The 25,103-nt window shown below is 42.6% G+C and overlaps 1 protein-coding gene across 2 annotated transcripts in view; it reads left to right on the forward strand.

The window, feature by feature from the left end:
* Positions 1-1,120: 1,120 nt before the first annotated feature.
* Positions 1,121-25,103, forward strand: part of PRKACB (protein kinase cAMP-activated catalytic subunit beta) — a 54,948-nt gene continuing 30,965 nt past the window's right edge. Inside the window, exon 1 of one of the 2 annotated variants that reach the window (XM_083445021.1) lies at positions 1,121-1,769. In XM_083445021.1, coding sequence (XP_083301147.1) covers positions 1,724-1,769 — 46 coding nt within the window. In that variant the 5' untranslated portion in view covers positions 1,121-1,723. Of the gene's footprint in view, positions 1,770-21,640; positions 22,083-25,103 lie in introns of those variants that run through there. The other variant, XM_083445020.1, reaches the window with a different exon arrangement.

Consider the following 25,103-nt stretch of genomic DNA (forward strand, 5'->3'; position numbering starts at 1 on the left):
GTAGCAACCTTCATAGCCACAGATGTAAATCATTACTTTCATCATTGCAAACCATATCTAATCAAGAAAGTTTTAATTGCCTAGTTTATTTTTTATTTACATTTATATAAACCACCCTCATCCCATAGGATCCTAAAACAGGGAACATATAATAAAATCCATATATCAACGTAAACATCATTTTAAAAATCACATTTAATCAAGCAATTCAAAACAATTCAATTTGCCAACTTCCCACAAATGCTTGTGAGCACAAGTGTGTCTAAAGCCATTGTTTGAACACTCTCAGTGAGGGAGACAGCCGCATCTCCATAGGCCAGGAGTTCCACAAATGGGGGCCACCACAAGGAAGACCCTACCCCTAGCTGATTTTTTTTGTGGCAAGATGTTAAATAGCCTGTACACTAAAAGAAAGATCTTGTTTGTTGCACCCTCAGATGAAAATAGTATCCATAGCAAGGCCTCCTCTGAAGACCAAAGTGTGTGGGCAGATTCATATGGGCAGAAGTTGTAGCCCTCCAACTTCCAAACTGTCCAGGCCCGGGAAAGGGGTAACAACCACACTTTGAACTGGGCCCAGGAAGAAATCCAAAACTGGCGAAGAATGCACAGTATCGGTATGGCATGACTGCTGCATTTTGCATCAACTAAAAGGCTTCTGGGCGCTTTTCAGAACCGTTCCACCACATACTGCACATACCATGACCTAAATATGAAAGGCAAACAAGAAACCTGTAACTGCAGCAAGATCCATCTTCAGAAAAAGGCCAGTTGGTGCATTTGTTGGAATCTGGAGCAAAGCTGAATCCGGGAGCAGTCCAAAAAACAACCCAAAAAGCACCCAGTGTGTCCAACAGAAATATCTCCCGAAGTGTCTCGTCTGGATTACACCTTTCCCCAACCTCCCTTTTGCCCCATATCCCATCTCTCACTGGCTTCAACATTAACAGTATAGATATAAGACTCAAGCACAGGATGGGGCATCCCAAGCCAAAGCGCGTTTATATGATCCATAAACCAAAACTCCCACAAACTTCCATGAGTTTATCTACTCGGGAGGAGGAGTCGCAGCGGCGCGCGAAGGGCGCGTTAGATCCGCTCCCTGAAATAATTGCGGACTTGGGACTACTGCTGTAACCGTTTGCAAGTGCGGGTGAAGAAGGAAAGAGCTGAGGGGAAGAAAAAAAAAAAAAGGCTGGTCCCTCGGGGTGAATTATTTACTCGAGGGCAAAAGGAGGTGCGTTGTGGGGAAGAGTCTGAGGGGGAAAGCGGAAAGCGAGGCCGGCAGGGGGCCTCCTCCTCCTCCTCCGCAAAGAGCGTAGCCCCGCCAGGCCGCCGGGCAGGCGAAGCCGGAGCCCTTGCGAGCGTGAGGAGGAACGGCTGAGGAGAAGGAGGAGGCGCTTCAGCGGCCGTCATTTCCGCCGTGTATGTGTGTGTGTGGAGTCGGGGAGGGCAGGCGGACAAGCGGAAAGAAAGGAGGCAGGACCCGGAGGAGCCCTCGCCGCCTCCGACTTAGAGGCCGCCCGGAGCCCCCTTACTAGAGCGAGGGGGAGAGAAGCCGAAGGCCGAGCGCTGAGGGGAAAGACCGAAGCGGCGACGCCACACTCCTTCCTTCTTCGCTTCTTGCCGGCTCCACAGAAGCCGCTCGGGATTCCCGCCCTTCTCCCTCCCTCCCTTTCTTCCCCCCGCTGGACGGACGGAGCAGCCCGCCGGCCTCCCGGCCATGGGGAACGCCGCCACCGCCAAGAAGGGCAACGAGATCGAGAGCGGTGAGTTGGAAGCGGGCGACAAAGACCAGGGGGGGAGGCAGGCCGGCTCTCTGCCGCCGCCCCGCTGCTGCTCCTCCTCTCGCCAAGGTGCACCGGGACGGGCCGTGGCAGCAGCAAGGCCCTGCGGCCTAGTCTGGCGGGCTGCGGCACTGGCGGCAACCGGTGCGGCAGGCCGGCCGGCCCGCTCGCTGTGCCCCTTTGGCGCGGGGGTTCTGGGGGAACTGCTGCAGCCACGTCCCGCCCCGGGGGCTTAGGAGTAAGCGGGTTAACCGGTCCCCTCGCAAGGCTCAGAGGGGGCAGATGCAGAGCCCCCCTCCCCGGGGGGGGGTGCAGAGGAGCTCCGTGGACGCCCCCCACCCGGAGGCCGCTGCTGCTGCTGCGTGTCCCCGGCATCCCCACCTAGGTGCATCCCTCCGCTTAGGCCGGCCTAGTCCCAACCCGGAGGAGGCCAATGAATGGGAGCAGGTGGGGTCTACTCCTCCCGCCCCAATAGCTCTTGGTAAAACTCTTGGCCCTCGTCGTCGGAAGAAAAGCTTTTCTCTCGCCAACCTTGGGGTGAGGGGTGGGGGTCGGGGCAAAGCTCGGGTGCAAACTGTGATTTGTTTGGCGCTTGTGTGTTTTCTCCTCTTTTCTCTCCGCCTCTTCCTTCCTTACCCCCCCCCCAACAGAAAAAAAGGCTGCTGTAGAAAACTCCCTAACCTTTCCCTCTTATAGTTTTTGTTCTCTGCTGTTGTGGAAACAGTTTATTCCGAGCTCCTCCTGCTTAGGAGAGGCAGTCTTCTGTTGCAGCATGTTAATGTGTTTTGAAACCTCTCTCTACAGAAAGCGAAAGAGACCTAACGCTAGTAAACGATTATTAATATAATTTTGTCGTGCAGGATCTTGGTAAGAAGCATTTTGTTTGGGATTGAGCACATAGCGTAAAAGAACACAAGCAAAGCATTTAAGCAATTGCTGGCACTTCTCATTGGAGATTAAGGCCTTGCTAACACACTTACTTGGGAGTAAGTCCCATTGAATTCAATCAGGCTTTTGAGTACATGTGTTTAAGATTATGAGGTGGATTACTAATATGAACTCTTGAGGTTTTGAGTGTTTATTTCTATTTGCGTGTCTGCAGTAGAAATGATTTGGAGTGTTTTTAATCCTCAGCAATTTTTGAGATGGGCAACTTTTATTCGTTAGCATCTGTCTCCTTTTGTAGTTAGACAAGTAATTTTACATAAAGATGGTTTTGGTTTCATAAAATATGGTTCCTCAGAATAAAGCCCTAAATGTTACTTAGTCAAGAGATGGGGAACCTATGACCCTCCAGATGTTGAACTAAAACTCCCATCAGCCCCAGTCAACATGACCAGTGGCCAGGGATAATGGTAGTTGTAGTCTAACACCTGCAGGGCCACTGTTGCCCACCCTGATGTAGTCAAATAAAATAAAATCCTTTCCATTGAATAATCAAAAGCTTAAACCAATTTTAAAAATAAGCAAATCTAGAGAGAGAGATGCATGCTTAAAAAGTAGAATCCTGTGCATGCACCATGAAATTCAGTTGAACTAACATCTGGTTAAGTGTGTACAGTGCTGAAGCTTTCATCCTAACTTTGAGGCCTTGAGGCCTTCATTGTGTTTGATTTCAGTGGGATTTAAGTTGCCTCCACCAGTTAATAGCATCTCCAGAAGGTGCTTGTTCAGCTGTAACACTGCAAAAGTGGGGTGGGAGAAAAGTAGTTTGTTGGGTTCTACTGGTCTGAGAATGCCACACTGTAATGCCTGTGTTCAGAATGGGCTGTCATGTTGATGCAGTGTAAACTGATAGTATGCATAGGAATAGTTTTCTTGTCCATCGGTGGTTTCTGGTATGCTGAATCAATGCATACCTGACATTTGAAAAGGCCTCTGGCTTCAAACCTGTTTCCTGGGAGGAGAGACTCACTTTAGGGCTTTAGTCTAACCTACCTTCCCTGCCATGCTGCCTCTTCGCATGGCATCAGTGATGGTCCTGGTGAACTGTGGTGCCACAGGCCCTTAATTTTACTTTGACAGCAGGGGTAGCCAAAGTGGCGTCATTTTGTTGGACTATGACTTCCCTGACAATTGATCGTGCTAGTTGAGGCTGATGGGAATTGTAGTCCAAATACCTTTGGCGGGTACCATCTTGGCTATCCCTGCATTTGTGAATTAAGCAGCATATTCTTGCTCAACCCTCTGGGCACAGTTCTGCTTCTGCTGAGGGTATTCTATGTGCCTGGGGTGGGTGACATTCACTTTGCCTTCAAGTGAATGACCTGAAGCATTGTAGTATGTTTGGGACAGCTCTAGGCTGTTGCATGTGTACTCTATAGGGAGTTAGGCATCATTTTAAATACGCTTGGTCCCTGTGAGGATTCTCTCTCCTCACTCTATCCTGTGGTGTGCAGGTCTGTGATTTCCAGAACATTTTCTAACACATGCCCAAATCTAGCATGGATTTTACTTGTTCTGCATCACAACACACCCCTTTCATATTAACGGTGTCAAATTGTAGTAAAAATGCACATGTCAGATTTGTTAACTTGTCAGATCTGTAGCAACTGTCAGGAATGCAAAATAAGGCGGTGGTAGCAATTTTGCGCTGTCTCAAAGACGCTTTCTAGAATTGTGAATTTGTAGAGGGTTGAGAACAAAAGGAAGTACCACTGCAGCGAGAGGGGTTGAGGGATTCTCAGAATATGAAGACTTGTGAATGCTTTGCAAGCGGTGAAACAGAGGTTTTTCTGCTATCTGATACAGTGACTGTTGCAGTTTGCATTGTTATAGAACTACTCATCCTTGTCAAAATAGCTGCCTGAGGAAACAAATCTTACAAATTTTTGTTATAAGCTTACACAACATGTTAGAAAGGCTACAAGTTTTGAATAAGTTCTGTAAACTGACAGTGGAAGCGGGGGAGGGCAGTGATTACTTTTAATCCATGTCCTTTATATATTAACATCTACTGAAAGCTGTGATTGTAAAGATCAAGGCCATGCTACAGTAGCCGAAAGACAATGAACAGTGACTTGATTTGTAGTCTACTTTATATTTGCACATAAAATGTTTGAGAGCTCTTACTGCAACTGTGGTCAATGTTAAACGGAAACAATATAATTGTAGCACTTAGTAGTAAAGCCTCATATAATGGTATCTTATTGTGTGTTGCTGAACTTTTATCACCCATGGTGCATTTAGTATGGCTCTGGAATATTTTTAGTAGTGGTGGTTATCTATTTATTTCTTCAAACTTTATAGCGTTAGTAGAAGAATGCAATCCTTTTTTTTACTTTAGTTCTGGATATGGATGCATGTTCTATGTTGTGTAAAGGTAAAGGTAAAGGTACCCTTGCCCGTACGGGCCAGTCTTGACAGACTCCAGGGTTGTGCGCTCATCTCACTCTAGAGGCCGGGAGCCAGCGCTGCCCACAGACACTTCCGGGTCACGTGGCCAGCGTGACGAAGCTGCTCTGGCAAGCCAGAGCCGCACACGGAAACGCCGTTTACCTTCCCGCTAGTAAGCGGTCCCTATTTATCTACTTGCACCCGAGGATGCTTTCAAACTGCTATGTTGACAGGCGCTGGGACCGAGCAACGGGAGCGTACCCCGCTGTGGGGATTCGAACTGCCGACCATGCGATCGGCAAGTCGTAGGCGCTGAGGTTTTACCCACAGCGCCACCCGCGTCCCACTGTGTTGTGTAAGGTAATGTCTATTACATATTGTACTTGAACATAGAAAAATAATTTCCATGTATTTCTTTGCTAAACAATCTTAAAGCAATATTGCCATTATGCATCTGAACAAAGTTCCAATTAAGTTCAATTGATATTGGTGGGACCTGCTTCAGCACTTCTAAAAAGGGGGCTTTGCCTTTGAGGTCTAGGATGTTGGGTCTGAGCAAAAACTACATTTACAAGTACTATTTAAAGGAAAGCTTTCTGCGACTCAGTGAATACTTTTTAAAAAGAGGGATCCTAACTGGAATTAGAAATGTCATTGCCTTTAAAATACTGTCCAGATAAGTAGCAGTATTAGTCTATGGCATCAAAAAGCACAGTTACGCATTGTTAGAAACTCAGATATATAAGCTAGACACCAAATGGCTCCTTAAACTACGAGTAAAGTTTTCAAAACAATGCCTAGTTGTCATTTTTGGGCCAGACAGCTTGATATTTGTATTTTTCAATAGAACTTTTTAGTTCTTGAAATTCATTCTGATTTTGCAGATAAAATCTAGCAGATAGAATTCTACCGGATGTGTTTCTAGTGTGTGAAAACAGTCAAGACCCAAGGCATGCACCTCCAGATGGTGGAGACGTCAGGGGCCATCCTGGCACCTGGGTATCCTCTCTTGGTCGCAAGTGGCCAGTAGTCAGGTGCGAAATGTGCCTGGCACCTGGTGAATTTCAAATGCTGGTTACATGGTACTTTTGAAAGTAACACATTTATTATAGCACAAGCTTCTCTGAATTACAGTCCACTCCATGCAATTGATGAAGTAGACCGTAGTCCATAGAAGCTTATACCAACATAATTTTGTTAGTCTTTAAGGTGCCAGAAGACTGTTGTTTAAAAATACTGGATGCTTCTTAAAAGAAAATGAGATAGAATCATAGAGTAATTGAATTGTAGAGTTCGAAGGGACCCTTAGGGTAATCTAGTCCAACCCTTTGCAGTGTTTAATTGATAGATGAATTGGAACATATAGAGTTATCGTTTTGAGATAATGAACTAGATCTTATTCCAGAAGACACCTTTCCTGTTCTATAATTGCTTTCTTGATGCACACAGTGCTTACATTTTTTGTTATATCATGGAGTTTGGGTCACAAACCTTTTCACACAAAATAAAAATTATATAGGACTACAAGTGAGGACAGCAAGAAAACTTGATGGGTGAAGGGAGTGAATCAAATACCAGAAGAATTCATCACTCCCAGTACTTTTCTTTTTCCCGCCCCACACTGGCCTTCTGAAAACTAGGAGCAGAGTAGGAAGTATATTGAAAGTGCTGCAAAACAAACCAGTATTGCTAGAGTGAATTGTATCCTACTACTCCAGGAAGCCTATCCTGCACTATCCAGAAGGTATTTTTCCTTGTGCCATCAAAGGAAGTAGCCAGACTCCTGGATAGCTCATGGTGCTGATAATGCCAAGGTTGCAGACTTGATCACTGTATGGAGCAGCTACATATTCCTGCATTGCAGAAGGTTGGGGTAGATGATCCTTAGGGTCCCTTCCAATTCTGTGATTCTATTATCTATGCACCTTGAGAGGAGGGAAGAAGGGACCTAATAAAGAAACTTGAGAAGGACTAGGAAAGTGTGGGTAGCCGATTATGCTTTCTCTCTAGCCTATGTTCTTATTTGCTCTCTCATTCTTCTAGTGCTGCTGGGATAGCTCTAGAGCTGTTGTGTATTCATCATCACATGTATGCTAACTTTGGCCTCTTTGAGGAAGGATAAAGTGGGGAAGTTTATTCTCATCACATGTTTTGGCACAACTCTAAAGTTTGTGCAAATAGGGCATAACTACCGGTAGTGGTGATCTCTTCATGGTTTGATTTGGAATTGGCTCAGTAGTTATCTATTTTCAAGTAACCTTTTCTCTTTTTTGTGGGGCAGAAAGTTCACCTGTTTTTTACCGTTTTCACCTGTTTAGGTTAGTGAATGTTTTCTGATTGCTGCATGCACAAAGGAAGAAATCATTGACTTGCCTTTGTAACCTCCCCACCCCCGTATACAGGACCTCTGGCAGGAATAGTTGCACATGTTCCTGAACTACACAAACAGACCCAGGGACCATATTTCTCAACTAGAATATTGCATAGATTTGGAAAAGCTTGCACTTTACTTATTCTAGTTAGCCTTCTAACGATTTGGGAAATGCTTAAAGCAAATTTTATTTTTGTTGTTGTTCTTTAAGAATGAGCCTGGAAAGCAGCTTTATACATATCCTCACAGATAGCCTTAAGCATAGTTATCTTCAAAACCACTGGGTGATATCCAGTTAAGCCGTACTCACTGAAATAAATTGGCTTAATTCAGTGGATCTGCTCTGAGTATGACTAACATTGGATATCACCTTCTGCCTTGTTCTAACCTATCTCTCTATCCTTATTTGCTGATACATCTAGTTCTTCCTCCAACACTGCCACCACCAGTAGCCCAAATCCCTTAAACATCTCTGCATTTTTTCCATTGCTGTGCCTGGAATTTCTTTCCAGAACAAATATTTTCAAGTAATTCTCCAGAGCTCACCAATTCAGGGAAGTCCTTGCTTAACCCATTCATCTCCATCCCTCAACTGTGCTTGCTCACATTTCATCCCTTGTTACTCTTGTTTCTTCCTCTGAACTCTCCCTACTCTCAAAATATAGATTATAATTTATTTGGAGACAAGGATCTGTGAGTGCATGACCTGGCAGAGAGGAAATAATCTTGGTCTAATAAATGATGTTTTATTAAAGAACAAATCTAGTCCCCACGTTTTGGCTTTGTACCTGCCATGACCCAGCTTTGGCACATTGTCTGTGGTTTATTTCTGTTACAACTGAACCACTAAAACTGTGGTTTGATCTGTTTGCAAGCCAGGCTTTACTAGATCTTGGTTTCATCTTAGGCAGAGATTAAACCAAGTTTTCTAAGCGGAATGTAATGGGAAATTGGCTTAGCAAACCCTGGAAGTGTTGTATTATGGTGTGAGAGGGGAGAATGTGCAGACACAACTTCATCTAACAAACTCTGGCTTATTAGACCAGGATCATTATATCTGAACCAGGCCTCTGTGTTTCCTTTTTTCTTTTTCTTCAAAGTAAGCTAGTACATGATTCTTACACCCAAGATTATTTGGAATCTCCAAGGGACCAAATTGTGAAGTTGTATAAAAAATTACATTACTTCTTTTAAAACAACAATGATGTAACTTAAACACTATAGTAAAAGAAAGTTTTGGCTTGTATTTTAACGCTGCTATAATCTAAGATGCTGTGGCATGTAGTCAACTAAATTATACTCACAAATTAGTCAGGACCATTCATTTCAAAGGGTCTTCTCTGAGTATGACTAATGTTGTATACAACTCTGCAAAAATAATAGTGTTTTTAAAATGTTAATAAGCATGTAAATAGCCACTTATCTGTGGTAAGAATCTCCTTCAGATGACCAGTCAGAGAAACTGCTTTAAAATGGAAAATTGCTTTTGCTCCAGCTGTTGATGGTTCCACAAATAAGTAACATGGTATGTGTGAGTAAAGGAGCTAGTGCTTCTTACTGTACAGTCCAAGACAACTTAGTACCAGGTTAATTAGCATCACCTTCCCTTATGTAAATGTACCTATCCTTTAAGATTGGATGTTGAACCCCTCCTGCATTTGGTGTTGCCGGCTAAGGCTAGGTGCGTGGTAACAGATGAGAGAGACTGCTTTATCTGTGGTAGTGTGGAACTCTCTGCCTCCTTGCTCTTTATATTATCTTGGCACTAAGAAAGCTTTTATTTTTAAACATGTTCTTGATTCTGTTGCTACTTAATGCATTGATTGGTGCTGCTGTTGCTGCTTTTTGTGTTTTTGTTTTGCTTCTCTGTTTAAAATACGTGTTTTTATTGGTTGTGTCATTGTTGCTTTTCTGCTTACTCTTCATGTGCAAGTCACTGAGCAACTCCTTTGTGGGGAAAAGTGGGGCTTTAATTTAAAAATAATAATAACAACAACTTCTGTGGGATAGTAACTTTGGCAGACTTATTGCCAAGGCTGCCCTTGGAATACAAATAACAAAAAAGCATGTGTAGTGTAAGCAAGAACAAATATTCTAAAACATGAAAACCTTTGCACTGTATTCAGTACACAACAGCAGATTTTTGAAACAGGAAATGCATCTAAAACTTCAGTTCATCAGAGCATTAGATTAAGCATGCATCCTATACATTTCAGTAATAAAAAGATACAGTTCACCATGCAGACAATTGCTGGGTTATAAAATAATGTCTTAAAAGTTAAGTGTATAATTATGAGAGGAAGTAACTATAGTACCCAATACTGAAGTTAGACAAATCCAGGTTCCATGCTCATGCATCCTGCTAGATTAGGCAATTTCTGTGTTGGAATTGTGGTCACTGGTAACTTTTCTGTGCATCTGTGAACTCTGAACAGCTATGAACTTTCTAAAAACACAGGGACCAAGTGCCTAAGGATGGCATCCACAGATACCAGGTGAGCTTTCGAATGTATTCACTGAATGTATTCCAAGCTTCTTTTGGAGTTCTTTTGTAATAGTGTCTTGAATTGAAATATTGCTTGTGCTTCTGTTGTTCCACTTCTGTGGAACATGCTGATTCCTAAATGTTACCATGTGCAGGCCTTGGACTGTCCATAAGATTCAAATTCCTAAGCTGCAGTAGCAATTGACTTGGTGTGCAGGCTACTGGAAGTTTTTCAGGCTTTGTTTTAGTGTTTTAGTGTTTAGCATTACTCTTAGCTACAGTTCAACACTGGATGCATGGAATGAAAGCTGTACCCTACCACTGAACCACAGTGGACTGCTACACTGGGACCTCTCAATTCTAGGAAAGATCTGTTGCTTTCCATTCTGTGTATGTGTGTGTATATCCTGTAATAACTGGTGATTGTGTGTGAATATCATAGGAATAAGTGTGTCCTAAAGGCAATTGTGTGAAATGTGTGATTGCATGAGAAGTTTAAAGACTGACATACCCAAATCTCTTGATGGTCATCCTGCTAACATAATGCTGTTAGTTAGGACTGCTTGAACTTTACCTCCACAGTTATCATATACCTTTCAGACTCGAGGTGGCTTTCAGCATAGTTAAAACATTAAAACACAGCATTATGAAAGCATTTTATCATTTTCCATTCACAAAATTTACATCGAGCTTTGCTTGAAATGAATGGGTCTTCTAAGCATATGTGTTTAAGATTAGGGTGTAAGATTTTGTAAAAAAAACAACAACCTTTCTGTTTCGCCACAGGCTATAGATTTGATTGCAGTGTCAGTCTAACATAAAGCTAGTGGGTGCAGAAAGTAACTTGTGGCTCTGGAAGAAGCTACGCACAAACATTTGCCTTGGGATATATGTACAGTATGGTCAGTCATAAAATTCATACTGAGAAGTCAGAAATAGTATATGAACTTGCACACTAATATAATCAATCTGTCTGAGCACAAGACATCATGTGTTGAGAACTATACTGTAGTCTACATACCTTATAGCAAATGTACAAAATTGCAGCTGTTGTGAGTCCTGAAGTAACCTCATCATTGCATACTAAAGAATGAAAGCAACAACTAGGATATCTGATGGTACTACCGTAATTGATTAGTTTACTTTACTCCAAAGATGTATAATTTGCACATGTGTGTGCTGGTGCAACCAAGTACCTTTCACTTTGGAAGTAATATAATACCACCATGTTCAAACTCTGGCACATTGAACAAATTCTGTATATCATAGATGGTTTGTAGATTCAAAAAGACAGTTTAAAATGGAACAAATCTCTTGAGGTTATATGTCCTGCTGCATTATTTCTGAATTTGAGTTCATGTGATTTTAATACTTTGCCTCCCTGTGGTATCTATCTAAGGCAGATAGGAATCATGTAGCCCTTGAGTTACAAAACCCAGAAGAGTAATCTGGATTATTAAAGTTCTAAGAAGTTCTGTTTCACTTTAGCGTCCAATAGAGTGACAAGTTACAAAACCAGGGGTGTGGTTTTTCCAGGAAATTCTGAATTGGAAAAATCTCTTATGCACATTATGGCAATTTGCAGCAGAATATTTTCAGTTTGTAGCAGAAAAGTGTCTGGTTCCCTTGAGAGCAATCTAATTTAGCATGTTTCTTGTATTTAGCAAACAAAGTAAATAATTTGGAAACTGCCAAGCTTCCATGTATGTATGTATTATATGCACTAGGCATACTTTCCTTGTTACTAATGAATTTATGAAATATAAAAAAATTAATGAAGAAATAAAGTGGTTCAGAAGTCCCTCAGTAAATCTAGAGAGTCTGCCTTGATAGCTACTGTAGATTCCGGCATATTAGACAACCCCCCAAATTGGCAGCTGCAATTTGGGGGTTCGTCTTATAAGCCCAGTTGCCTAATATGCTGGGCAGCTCTGCGCCGGGAGAAAGCCGCCCGGAGTGGAGCCCACCGCCCCGCTGCTGCTTCCAAAGCAGCAGTGGGTGGGCTCCGCACCTGGTGGCTCTCTCCCAGTGCAGAGTGGAGCCGCCGCTGCAGCAGCCGGGAGGGGGGGGGGGAGATACCCGGCGTATAAGGTTACCCCTGACTTTTTAACCTCTTTTCCGGGGTTAAAAAGTAGTCTTATACGCCGGGATTTACGGTATTTGGTTTGTCCTTGTGCCTTCCTTCTACTGTTTATGTCCTTGTGCTTTGCCTACTCCAAACTATTTCAATATGTGGTGAGCTTAACTATAGGAACAATCATCATATAGTTAGAACTGGCTGTGTGAGTTGCTCTTGTAAGAAGCATGTGCTAATGATTTATCAAGATCAGGAATGGTTAGCCCTTGGCTCTCTAAGCACATTTTTCTGGCCACTCAAAACTCCCAACAGCAGCTAGGAGTGTGTTTATATTTTGGGGTGGGTGCAGAGGTTTAGCCACTGTGTACACTGCAGCACCTGATCGAAGTGAAAATTACACCCCATCCTGGTCATCAGGCTGATCATTTAATGATTGGTAGAGGGGTGATATTCCTCTATCCTCTGCTAGTTACATGCACAACATGGGTCTGTGTGCATGTAAGAGCGTGGTGTGGCCACACCCACTCAGTTCTGCATGAACATGGCTACCAGTTAATGTGGTGCAGTGGTCAGCCATATTGTACCCAGCGACTTACACCCTTTCTTCTAAGATGATGTTTTGTACATCAGTATCAACTTTTCAGATAAGACAAAAAAAAGTTCAGATACCTGAGTTGGGCATTTTGAACACTGACAACCTGAAAGAAAAAAGAAGCAGCTTGCTTTCTGTTTATACAAAAATAGTTTCCTAGTTGTCTGATCAGGCAAAGTAGCTTTGTAAAAGCCTGCACAGTATGCCAGTTCACTTCTTATTTGTCTTTACTGCTTACTGATTTTCAATATAGATAGAACTGCCTGTATGTGATTGCCATTTTCTAATGATAGTGTCTATTTTTAAATTATATAGACTCTGGAAACAATGGGAAGTGCTCTCTAAATTATTGGCTTCTCTTGTTGAGTAGCTTTTCTTTTTAAATTTCAAGTTAGAGTAGTTTGAAAAAGGTCATTAATTATCCATTGGTCTGGAGTACAAATCTACTGTACTTGGATGAGTTTCTGTGCTATGATACGCACCCATCTTAAAAGTGAATTGTATCAAATCTGTATTTGAAAGCAGGAAAGCAGACATTCTGTAACTTGACTAGGAAGATCTGAGAGGTTTAATATAATCAGAATAATTGCAAACACATTAGGTACAGTTGTGAGAATTGTCTACATTTTCATTTTTACCAGGGTTGCCAACTAGTTTAAAATAATTTTTATTTATCTGTCTCATCATTGATTGTTTGCTTAAACTGTTAAATTAATTATTTTGTTCTATTAATAATTTTCCATTGCACTGCTTCACATTTCATTAAATATAAGCGTACATTCAATCATTGACTTTCCTTCTCCCCCCCCCCCCCTTCCAGGTTTCATTTATCCATTAAGACTGCATATTCAAATTTCTCCTTACATTCATATTTCTCCCTTACCCCATATCTTCAGTGTTTTAAACTAAAATATAAGTGTGCATATTTCAAAATTTCATTACTGCTAACATGGCCCTATCCTATTCTAACATTGGTGCCTTATTGGTACCATATTGTACAAGCCTAATCCTATGCATACTCTGTTATCCTAGCTACAGATGTTTCTGCATATTTCATACAAATAAATAGTAGTGAACTGATTAGATCATATTGCAAACAGCTCCTGATCTGGTCAGTTTTACTGTTTTTACCAGAAAAGCAAAGAGAGATGAGCAACCTCACAACTGATAGTTTTGCTCATCTGCTCAGAAGGAGTATTGTTAATGTTAGCTCAGTGTTTTCTAGAGCAGTGGTTCCCCAACTTTTCCCCACGGACCACTTAAAAAGCACTGGAGGTCTTTGCAGACCACTTAATCTGCCTGCTGTAGAATTGTAATGTGCTGTGCTAGTTGTTGTTTGATTTTTAATTGTATTTTTACAAGCACGTTGTGGACCAAGAAGGTGGTCTGCAGACCACAGTTTGGGAACTCCTGTTCTAGAAGATGCTCAGCTTGAGCCTGGTGAATCTCAGGGGTGTGTGAGAAGTCCATGGTATTTAAGCAACATTTGAGGGTATCTCCATGCCCTCAACTTGAAAACTTGCTACATAGTTGGAATAGTTGCTCTTGGATCTTAATATGATTAAGAGATGGCCTTCTGGTTAACATTGAGCTCAAGTTATTGTTATTGGGGGCAACTGTCAGGATGCAACCTTCAAGGGCAATACAAAAAGTATCTTTTGCTACTTCTACCTTTCAGTTTCTAGACGGGTGGGTATGAATGATAGCTGTCTTATCAGGGTCTAAATGTATCTCTCCAGATGAAAATAGGGGGAAGCACACATGGCCAAAGTACAGTCTAAAGTTCCAGGTGCAATCCAACCGTAAAAAAGATAAAGGACCCCTGACATTTAAGTACAGTCACAAACGACTCTGGGGTTGCGGCGCCCATCTTGTTCTATAGGCCGAAGGAGCTGGCGTTTGTCTGCAGACAGCTTCCGGGTCATATGACCAGCATGACTAAGCTGCTTCTGGTGAACCAGAGCAGAGCACGGAAATGCCGTTTACCTTCCCGCCGGAGCAGTACCTATTTATCTACTTGCACTGCCTGCTTTCGAACTGCTAGATGGGCAGGAGCAGGGACCGAGCAACGTGAGCTCACCCTGTCACAGGGATTTGAACCGCCGACCTTCCAATCGGGAAGCTCAAGGCTCAGTGGTTTAGACCACAGCACCACCCATGTCCCACGGCACACATGGCCATAGTACAGTCTAAAGTTCCAGGTGCAATCCAACTGTAGCTAGCTGCAAAAGAAGAGAAATTTCTGAAGCCCAAGATAAAGGAAAACACTTAATGAAGTATTATATTTCCATCTCATGGCATCAGAGTTGAATATTATTCAAACAATCTTAGAAATCTGTCTAAATCAAACATTGCTTATGGTTTGTTTGTTTGTTTGTTTGTTTGTTTGTTTGTTTAAAAAATATCTGGGCACTCTAGCCTAAAAAAATCATCTTATGTTTTTATGCTTGCAACTGTTTTGAAGAGCTTCTAAGCTAATAAAATATATTTTGTCTAGCTACATCTTTTTTTTCCAGATCATCTTCTGATTGACAACATGCTTTGCATTTTATTGTGCTTTGATACAAAAAAATTTAAAACTGTTACTAGGGTGCTGGATGTCTAGTGAGTAACCATAATGTGATACTCAGTTGTTTCCATAGGGGTTTGTGTGGTTTTTTTGCCCATAACTCTCCAATATCCAGAAATACAGGTTTTCTTAAGTGTCCTGCAGGTAATATCTCAAAACCACTATGCTGCTCATGACCCTGAGGTCATCTCAAATAAACAAAGCAAAAGTTGGACTCAGAGGTACTTGAAGGAAGGGCTAGTCCCTATGAAGTTTTCTAAAAAGCAAAAAAAATATTTAAGTCACTCAGTTTGAGAAACCAGAACACTCCTAATTATAATTGTTCACCAGAATGGGTTAAGAATTAAACAACTTCAGGATCTGTCAGTACTGTGGAAGATCCAGACGGATTTTACATACGCACTGTCTGCTTTCGTTTCCTTTGATTCTAATTGTTAGACGAACACCTATTGTAGTTTTACCATGAAAGGCAAATAGTGTTCTAGCTTTGGATACAGAGTAGAAGTAGCGGCTATTTCTCTTTCATCTAGTAAGGTGCAGAGAATAGCATCAGAGACTTCCAGAGCACTTTTTAATTTATGACGAAAGCCTTAGGTGACTGATTTTACTAGATTAAACACTGGAACCATAAACGTTACTTATTCCAAGGTAGTGACTTGCCTTGCGCTGTAGCTGTAGCTGTGGAGGTGTCAGTTTTAGGACTTGTCCATTTCACCGTGGCTGGACACTGTGTACATCATAATTCAAAGATTGTTTGGCTGGGGGGACTGTGAAAACTATATAGGCCAGTGGAGCTGTAATATTCCTATCATTTTAACCATGGCTAACAGAGCCAGATCAGACTGCAGGATTGTGCATTCTTTCCTATACCATTCTTTTATGTAAAGTATATCACCTTCTTACTCCTGCTCTTAACCATGGTTAGTACTAACCAGAGTTTGTACAAAACTTGGATTTCATACCAAGATCTGAAACTAGTTAGCAATCCTTGCGAACTCTTGTTAGTGTTAACCAGGATTAATTCCAGTGCACATGAACTGTAGTTAAAACTCAGGACAAATTAACATGGGAAGGAAGGAGCTATTCAAACAAGCTGTCTATAGGAGGGAGAGGGAAAGCTTCCACTTTTGATTTTAAGCTAGCCATATTTCTAGAGTTGGGAGACCATCGCTTAAGAACAAGCCAGGTTTAGAACCATGTCCACCTGATCAAATCAGTATTTTCAGGTGCCTTCTGCACCTTCATACAGCCACTTCACTCCTCTCTTTGGGTAAGTGATGAAACAAGCTAGGAAACAGCAGCTAGCCATAGTTTTCTGTTACACCGGAACTAGGAACTTCGGGTAACGGCTTTGAAATAAGGCATGGTCTGTGAATCAGCTTTAAATCTTGGCTTTGTACGGTGGCTTTTTAAAGAAAAGTGATTAGCCATAGTTCCAGCACAGACCTAATGGGAAGCTGCATCCACAAAGAAAAAGAAGAGTTTGGATTTGATATCCTGCCTTTCACTCCCCTTCAGGAGTCTCAAAGTGGCTAACATTCTCCTTTCCCTCCCCCCCCCCCCCACAACAAATACTCTGTGAGGTGAGTGGGGCTGAGAGACTTCACAGAAGTGTGACTGGCCCAAGGTCACCCAGCAGCTGCATGTGGAGGAGCGGAGACGCGAACCCGGTTCCCCAGATTACGAGACTACCGCTCTTAACCACTACACCACACTGGCTCTCCACAAAAGATAAAAGGGGATGTGTGTGAAAGTCCATGACTCAGCACATCATTTTCATAGCTATAAACCATAGTTTTCCAATGTGTGAAACAGTGACAACCTGAAGTATCTCTGTGACCCTCTATTGTAAACACAAAGTAAATATAGGGTGTTTCTGCACTTGCTAAAATTTGTGTAACAGTAAACCTTCCCCACGTGCATTTTGAGAAGTTATGGCAGTTTAAAAAATTGTTTTAAAATAAACTTTAGTTCAGATGTATGCAGTTGTATCCAGCAGTGTTCCATTCACACAACAGGGTGCAGAACAAGGTGAAAATCTGATGTACTCCCTCAGACCCCAGCCCTCATGCCGCCTTCCCAAAGCTGGGTAAGCGAGGCATGGGCTTTGGAAAAGAGGCATGAAGTTCTGGCTGGGTCCTGGAGTCCTTGCTTTGATACAGGAGTGGAAAGAAATGGGAGGAAGCTGAATCTTGGCTGGAGGAGTAGTGACCTCTCCTTTCTGCTCTGACTCCAGCTGCTTCAGAAGAAGGAGCAGGATGCTTGCTCTCCCCTCCCCCCTACCTTTCTGCAGAGGACAGGGCCTTGGTGGAGGCTGAAGAGGGCTTTGAGCAGCCGAGGGAGGAGGTGGAACAGGAGGTGGCAGTGACTGAACAGGAGTCTGACAAGGAGGGGTGCAGTCTTGTTGCCTAGAATCAGTCGCTGCCTTTGTGGATGGGAGGAGACCCACCCATCCAATAGATTGTGCTTTTGCAGCCCCAACATTCATGCAAGGCAAGTGAGTCTCATGAGTGAGTGCACCACACCTTGTCTTTAAAAGCTTGGTGGGTGAAACTTGTTGGGACATCTTCATTGTTTCCTTCGAGTGGTGAATGTGTTACCCTGGTCCCAAGCCCTGTATATTGTTACTTGCCAGAATAAAGATCTTGTTCTTACTTAAAAGTAAGAGCTTCTGTTTGCACGTTTGGGGACAGAAGCTAGCACATATAACCCAGGAAGCTGCAGCAGGAATCCCCCCCAAATATGGGATGGCCTTTCCTCCCCTTTGCATGAAAGGAAGTGCAACACTTTCTGGATTCATGCCTAGACACAATGTCTTGGGGCAGCATTTGTCTCCTCTGGCATAAATGTGCTTACGTTATATCACTAGTGGCTGCATTTTTAACTTTCGGACAGTAGATGCCAGTAGACAGCTTTTGAATTAAAATAGAAATGTGGCGAGCGCTGCCATAGCAACAACTTCCTCTTGGCGATGTTATTTATAGAAATGCTGCTGCCTCATCTTTACATTGCTCTCATGCTAAAGAGAGACTTTCTGAGATGCTTTTAAAAGCTCTTCTGGCAAGATGTAGGATATCTGTTTGTTCTAGACTGATTATATATATCTATACTGTATCTCCCATGTATTAACTGTTCTGTTTAAATGGCTATATTCATTATACAGCAGATATCTACTTTAAGCACCCTGGAGACTTGGACACATTTGGTGAGATTCCCCACCCCCACCCCTTTTCTGCCTTTAAGCCTTCCTTATGCTATATTACAAACTGATTTGAGAGACCCCTCAGTTGTAAAAGTGTTTGGCATGAGTGGGGGTGGGGGCTGGCGCTGGTATTTCCAGAACATGAATTCAAATCCCTCTGGGCACATGTAACTAGTTGAGCAGTTCTTTGGATTCTAGGTATAGTCAGGTTTGTTCATTTAGCTTGATGGATGACTCTGGCAGTGCTCACTACAGATTAACATACTAGCTAATTGGATATGTATGCATCCTAGGATGCAGAATTAAAGGAGAGTTTCATGTTACAGGGCAGTTCAATATATTTCTCTCCATAAGTAAGTACCATTGAATTCAGTGGGATGTACTCTCAGGTAAGTGTGTGTAGCTGCAGAGTACATTTTACCCCCTATACAGGCCAAACTAAAAAATGGTGCTTTCCTGAGAGTTGTTTGTTCTTGCAGTGTAAAATTAACGGTCATAACCGTTTCAATCCATGTCTGATTCCCTTCCCTGAAAGTCCACCTTCCCTGAACACTGGTAATCCTTTTCAGAAAAGATTATCATACATGGATTAGGCTCTTGCTTAAGTTTTTGAAAGTAGCTAATGGGAATTTTATGTTGAGAGATGCTTAAATATGCTGGTACTGATTAAAGGGGTGCATATATGTCACAATGTAGGGACGCGGGTGGCGCTGTGGGTTAAACCACAGAGCCTAGGACTTGCTGATCGGAAGGTCAGCAGTTTGAATCCTCTCGATGGGGTGAGCTCCCGTTGCTCAGTCCCTGTTCCTGCCAACCTAGCAGAAAGCATGTCAGAGTGCAAGTAGATAAATAGGTACCGCTCCGGCGGGAAGGTAAACAGCGTTTTTATGCGCTGCTCTGGTTCGCCAGAAGCGGCTTAGTCATGCTGGCCACATGACCCAGAAGCTGTATGCTGGCTCCCTCAGCGAAATGAGCGCCGCAACCCCAGAGTCGGTCACGACTGGACCTAATGGTCAGGGGTCCCTTTATCTTTACCTTATATGTCACAACACAATCATCCTTTTTCTAACGTGCACTTTCTTTGTTTTTTAAAAAATAAAAAGAATGCACATGAACGCCACCTGTAATATGTTGAAACTTTTCTAGCAGCATGTCTAGGTTCTAAAATCAAGATTTATATTTTTAAAATTCATTTTGTGAACTTAAAACCTCTTTCTACAAGTCTCTTCTTAAAATTATATGGAAATCAATATTGATATTACCTTTACAACATCTTTTATCATTTACTAGGAGAGCAACCTGACAGTCACTCAAACAGATTTCAGTGTAAATACATTCTTTTCTCTTCTTTCGTTTTATGCAAGCTTGTAGTGTCACAAGCAGCAATCCTGTGAAGGGATACATATGCTCATGCCCTAGGCAATATTGTAAATGACTCTTTAACAATACTGTAGAAGTTCAGAAATTTGTGGTAGGGTTGTTGTTGTATTGTCCTTTAGGTAAGGTTTTCATGATTAATGAGATAATAAAAATGAACAGCAAGTAATATTTTTGCAAGCTGGGGTAGCTTTTGCTGTTAGCTACATTGCCTTCTCCCACCTGTTCTGGTCTTTCTGAGATAGGCAGTGGAGAAGAATAAAGGCAATGGACAATAACTAGGCCAGTACCTTGTAATGGGATGGGGTGAGTGCGAGTGAACAGGCAAAAACATCTTGTGTGCAGGTGAGAGGGAGAGGGGAGGCCTGCGCCCAGTTGTGCGTGGTGAAGGAAGGTGCACTCTGCAGAAGTGCAGGGAGAGAGGCAAGGGGATATGGAACATTTCAGGGACTGGCTAAGTCACCAGACTTAGAATGATTTGTCAACTCCACAGGTTTTCACAAGAGAGGAACCGTATTCTTAAATCTGTCTGAAAACGAAAAGATAAGAATGGTCACAGCAAGGTGTCAGGGAAGGGAAACATATAGTGCATGTCCTAAGGACTGCTTGCCTAAGCGGCAATCTCTATGCATTTTTGCCTCCCCCTCTTATCTCAGCATTGATAAGGAAGATGGGAGGTAATCAGGCACAGGTGATTATACAGTGGACCCTCGAGTACGTAATCTTAGGGTTGCGAACGTGGCAAACCTGGAAGTGAGTTTGCCGCGTGTGCAGAAGCGCTCTGTGCGCTTTGTGCGTGCGCAGAAGCGGCCCTCCAGTTACGAAATTTTCGGGATACGGCCAGGCCTCCAGAACGGATCCTGTTCATCACCGGAGGCACCACTGTAATAGCACCAATAGGGCCCCACTATTCCTGGTTTTCACACCTCGTGAGTCTTGCCAGATCTACTAGGTAAGAACCCTGGATGTTCTTCAACCATATGCCCAGAAACTGAGTGGAATATCTTGACTTTCAATGGTTATTCCAGTAAAGACCTTTTCCACTTCTTGAGGGGAAAACAACAGCTAGGCCCTTGCAGGGTTGAATCTGGGTGGGTGCACAGCTTCCGTCTAAGGTACTTTTTCCAGGGGCATCTCCGATGTCAATTGTTTTCCTTCAAAGTTGCTAACTAGTTTTTTTGTAGGGTTGTTGGTTTTCGTATTCCCAACGTTTTTCTGATGCTCTTTTTTAAATTATTGTTTTGATCCACACATACAAACACAAATTATTTTGTGTGTGTGTATGTAATTTTTACATCTGTGGCTTAGGAGTCATACTTATTTGCCTCGGTGTATGAAACCAAAAGTAATCAAATGTCTTGCGGAGGGGTGGGGACTCTCTCTATTAGGTTCTTTTCAGTTATTTTTCTTGTAATTGCAAAGCCCCTGGATGAACGTAGCCACTGAGTAGGACCTTAGGTGACCCCTGTAACACTGCGCAGCATAGCTCAGCAGCAAGTGCAGCTATTTAATTAGTTCTTTAGAAGTTGGGAAGAGACTTCCTGCCAAGGTTTTTGGATCCTGACCACATATTTACTGTGTGTACATGCCCTGCAGCATGTAAACACATTTTCTTTTTTAGTATGGATATGACTTGCACATTATAGGAATTGAATGACTATGTGCAGTATACAGATATACCGTCAAGTTTTCTAAACAGGAAATGTTTTGAAACTATAATATCTAACACTGCTAATAAACTAAAAGCAAATTATGCTTTCTGGATCCTGGCTTCCATTATCCCTTTTCAATATAACAGAACACATGCTTGTTCTCCTCTCCCTGAGGTGGTCCCTCCCCCGCCAGAAGTGGAGAGTTAACATGCAAACAGTACAGGGTTTTTTCCCCCTCTAGTCACCACCCTGAGCTGATATCAAGAGCCTTTTGCTGAGAATAGCTCTTGAAGCTTGGTTTTATATTAACAGGAAGCAGAACAGCAGTTGCGGCTTTAGCACACTGCATACAGGAAGTCTGACACATTCTTAGTCCTCGGCTTCTGTGCTAAGTTCTTAAGTTCAGAATTGTTTCTTGCCTCTAACGTACACCTTAAATGTACATAGATGGCAGCCCAGAAGGAGTTACAGGGCAGCCAGAGTGTGGGGACTGCTAATGCATTGCAGAGACTGGAAGGGTTTGCCAACAGACTTTTTCACAGGCACTCCAAAGGTTCTACAAGTGAACTGAAAGTGGCTCTGGAAAATGAGTCTTCTCGTTTCTCTGAACCTGCTGCACTGTGGGACAGATCAAGTAAGTGTGTGTGTTGGAGCGGAGTATCACTTGGTATGTAATGGCAAACTGTAGCATGTTGCATACTAAATATAGGAAAATGCTGACTGCCAAATTAAATGATCAGCAAGTGGATTCAAATCGGTAGTTTTGTTTCTTAAAGCATATGTGATCAGGTCACAGAGTATTATTATCAGTCAGCTTACTTTAGTCATTTCATTGCCTTGCATATTTTCCTGCCTCGTTAAATGTCTACTTCTTCATTATTTGAAGTTGTGTTTTTGAAGCGCTAAGGCTGACTGTTAATTGTTGGCTGTCCTTAAGCTTGAATGATTGAAGAGAAGGGCATGCAAGGGTGCCGCAAAGGTGATTTACACACCAAAACAGGCTGCAGTATGGAGACTCTTGCAGTTTGGGCCCCTTGGACACAGGACTGGCGCAGTGTGGTGAAGAGAGTGACAGACACATCAGCATGTGCAGTGCCTCTAGCTGTATCAGAGCTGGGAAATATTCTATTATATGAGAAGATCTTGTGTACACAACCTGTAGTCGCACATTAAAATGGATGGGGCTACCACCCTCTTGCCAAGCAAAGTTGGAAATATAAGTAATATAAGCTTCCTGGAAGAAGGTAAAATACTGCATGTATATCAGATCATGGTGTTTGTAAATCATTCTTCATAGTTCGAACAGAGCAGCATTTTCACTTCAGTAGAAACCATGTGGTTGGTGTAGCTTAGGTTGCCTAGTGGGTGGGGAGTTTGCCAGTGAGCGCCATAGCTGACCATGCTAGTTATTTAACAAGATACTGACAAATATGCAGTTAGCCTATTGGGAGTTCAAATATATAAATACTTTCATATTTACTAAGCAGCTATATGTATTCTAATACATTTTCGTACATTTCATTAATTTTGTATAATCAATAGGGCTCCCACTTCTCTGGGCAAAGGCATAGAAAATTCATGATATTTTCTTTATATGCCTCTTGGAGTGGAGGCTATTGAGTCTGGTTTTCAAAGTAGCATTCATACTTATTTTAAGGGGGAATAATAGATAAATATATATATATCGAAACTCACAGTTTTAAATCATGGTCTTGATTATTTACTAATTTACATTAATCTCATGTTGTGGAAACTGATCCCTAAGTTTATTGGAAACAGCAAGTATTAGCTAAATGCTGTACCATAATTTTAATCAGGGTTGAAACTCTTAATGTAATAGTGCATTGTTTCCCTGATAGATGGCCTATGCAGAGAATGGGACAAGGGGAGTGCAACCTTGCTCCTGCTTCTCAAGTCTCTTTGAGACTTTTGATGCCATTCACCATGGTATCCACCCGGACCAGATCCATGAAATGGGAGCTGAAGTCACTGTGTTACAGTGGTTTCAGACCCACCTACATGACCGTGTCCAGAGAGAACCATCGTGAGGTGCTTCTTGGTTCACTGGAGTGCTGCAGGCTACTATTCCATACTCAATGCTATGAAGCGACTGGGAGCAGTCATTAGGAGTTTTGTGGTCAGGTGCCATCAGCTGTATTTCTCCATAATATATGTATCAGGAGAAGCCATGCAGGCCTCGAACAGTCCTTGGATGCAGTGGTGGGATGGATGAGAGAAAATAACCTGAGCTTGAATCCTGGGAAGATGGAGGCATTGTGGATGAGTGGTTCCTGTGTCCATTTATTGAATGGGTCAATGGTCTGCCCTGAATGGGGTTGCACTCCCTCTGAAGATGTTGGTACCCAGCTTAAGGGTTCTTCTGGATCCAACTGTGTCCCTAGAGGCTCAGGTAGCCTCAGTGGCCAGATGTACGTACTTTTAGCAGCTGTGACTGGTGAAACAACTGTAGCCATACCTGGACTGAGAGAGATCAATTACAGTAGTTCAGGTTTGGGTGAATCAGAGTGCTTTAAAGCAATCCACTCTTTATGTCTGACTTCCCTTTCAACCAATCCGGAAGCTGTAGTTAGTGCAGAATGCTGCAGCCTGGTTGCTGGCAGGAGTTAACCCCTGTCAGCATAAAGCACCTCAGCTTGCAAATCTACACTGGTTGCTCATTTTCTACCAGGCCATGTTCATTTCGTTACTATTAGTATATAAAACCCTTAACAGCTTGAGACCAGTTTATCTTGCACGATCACCTTAACCTATATGTGCCCAAGCAACTTCTTTGATCTGCAGAACTAGCACTGTGGTAGTGTTACATAACATTAATTCCACATTCGTTTATTATATATATATGTGCCACCTTTTATGGGTGATGCTGTGGGTTAAACCACAGAGCCTAGGGCTTGCCGATCAGAAGGTCAGTGGTTCGAATCCCTGTGTCCGGGTGAGCTCCAGTTGCTAAGCCCCTGCTCCTGCCAACCTAGCAGTTCGAAAGCATGAAGTGCAAGTTGATAAATAGGTACCACTCTGGCGGGAAGGTAAACGGCGTTTCCGTGCACTGCTCTGGTTCACCAGAAGCAGCTTAGTCATGCTGGCCACATGCTGTACCCTGGCTCCCTTGGCCAGTAAAGTGAGATGAGTGCCGCAACCCCAGAGTTGTCCGCAACTGGACCTAATGGTCAGGGGTCCCTTTACCTTTACCACCTTTTATCTTCCAAGGATCTCATAAAAAATCATTCTTTTAGTTTGGCAGTTTTTTTGACATCGGGCAAGCACCTTCACGGTTCTCTTTTGGGTATCTGTTTAAAACATTTTTGTTCAGACAAGCCTATCTAGACATGTAGAAGTTACACGTGCTTTATTTCTTTTTAGATACTATTGATTTTAAACATCTCCTGAATAAAACAAACAAACAAATACTCTTCTCTAGATACATTTTCCATTGCATTTTTGCAGCCAGAGACCACTTTTATAAACAATCTATATTACTTGCAATGTGTCTTCTAAACTGGCTTTTTGAACAATGCAATGGATTAGATCCAGACAGCCATGGTGAGAGTAGAACCACTGAAATAAATAGGACTTAAGTTAGCCATCGATTTACTCCCAAGTCTGGATCCAACCCACTGCGCTAAAGCTGAAACAA

This window comes from Podarcis tiliguerta (genome assembly GCF_965153285.1).
Source record: "Podarcis tiliguerta genome assembly, chromosome: 6".
Lineage (NCBI taxonomy): Eukaryota > Metazoa > Chordata > Lepidosauria > Squamata > Lacertidae > Podarcis > Podarcis tiliguerta.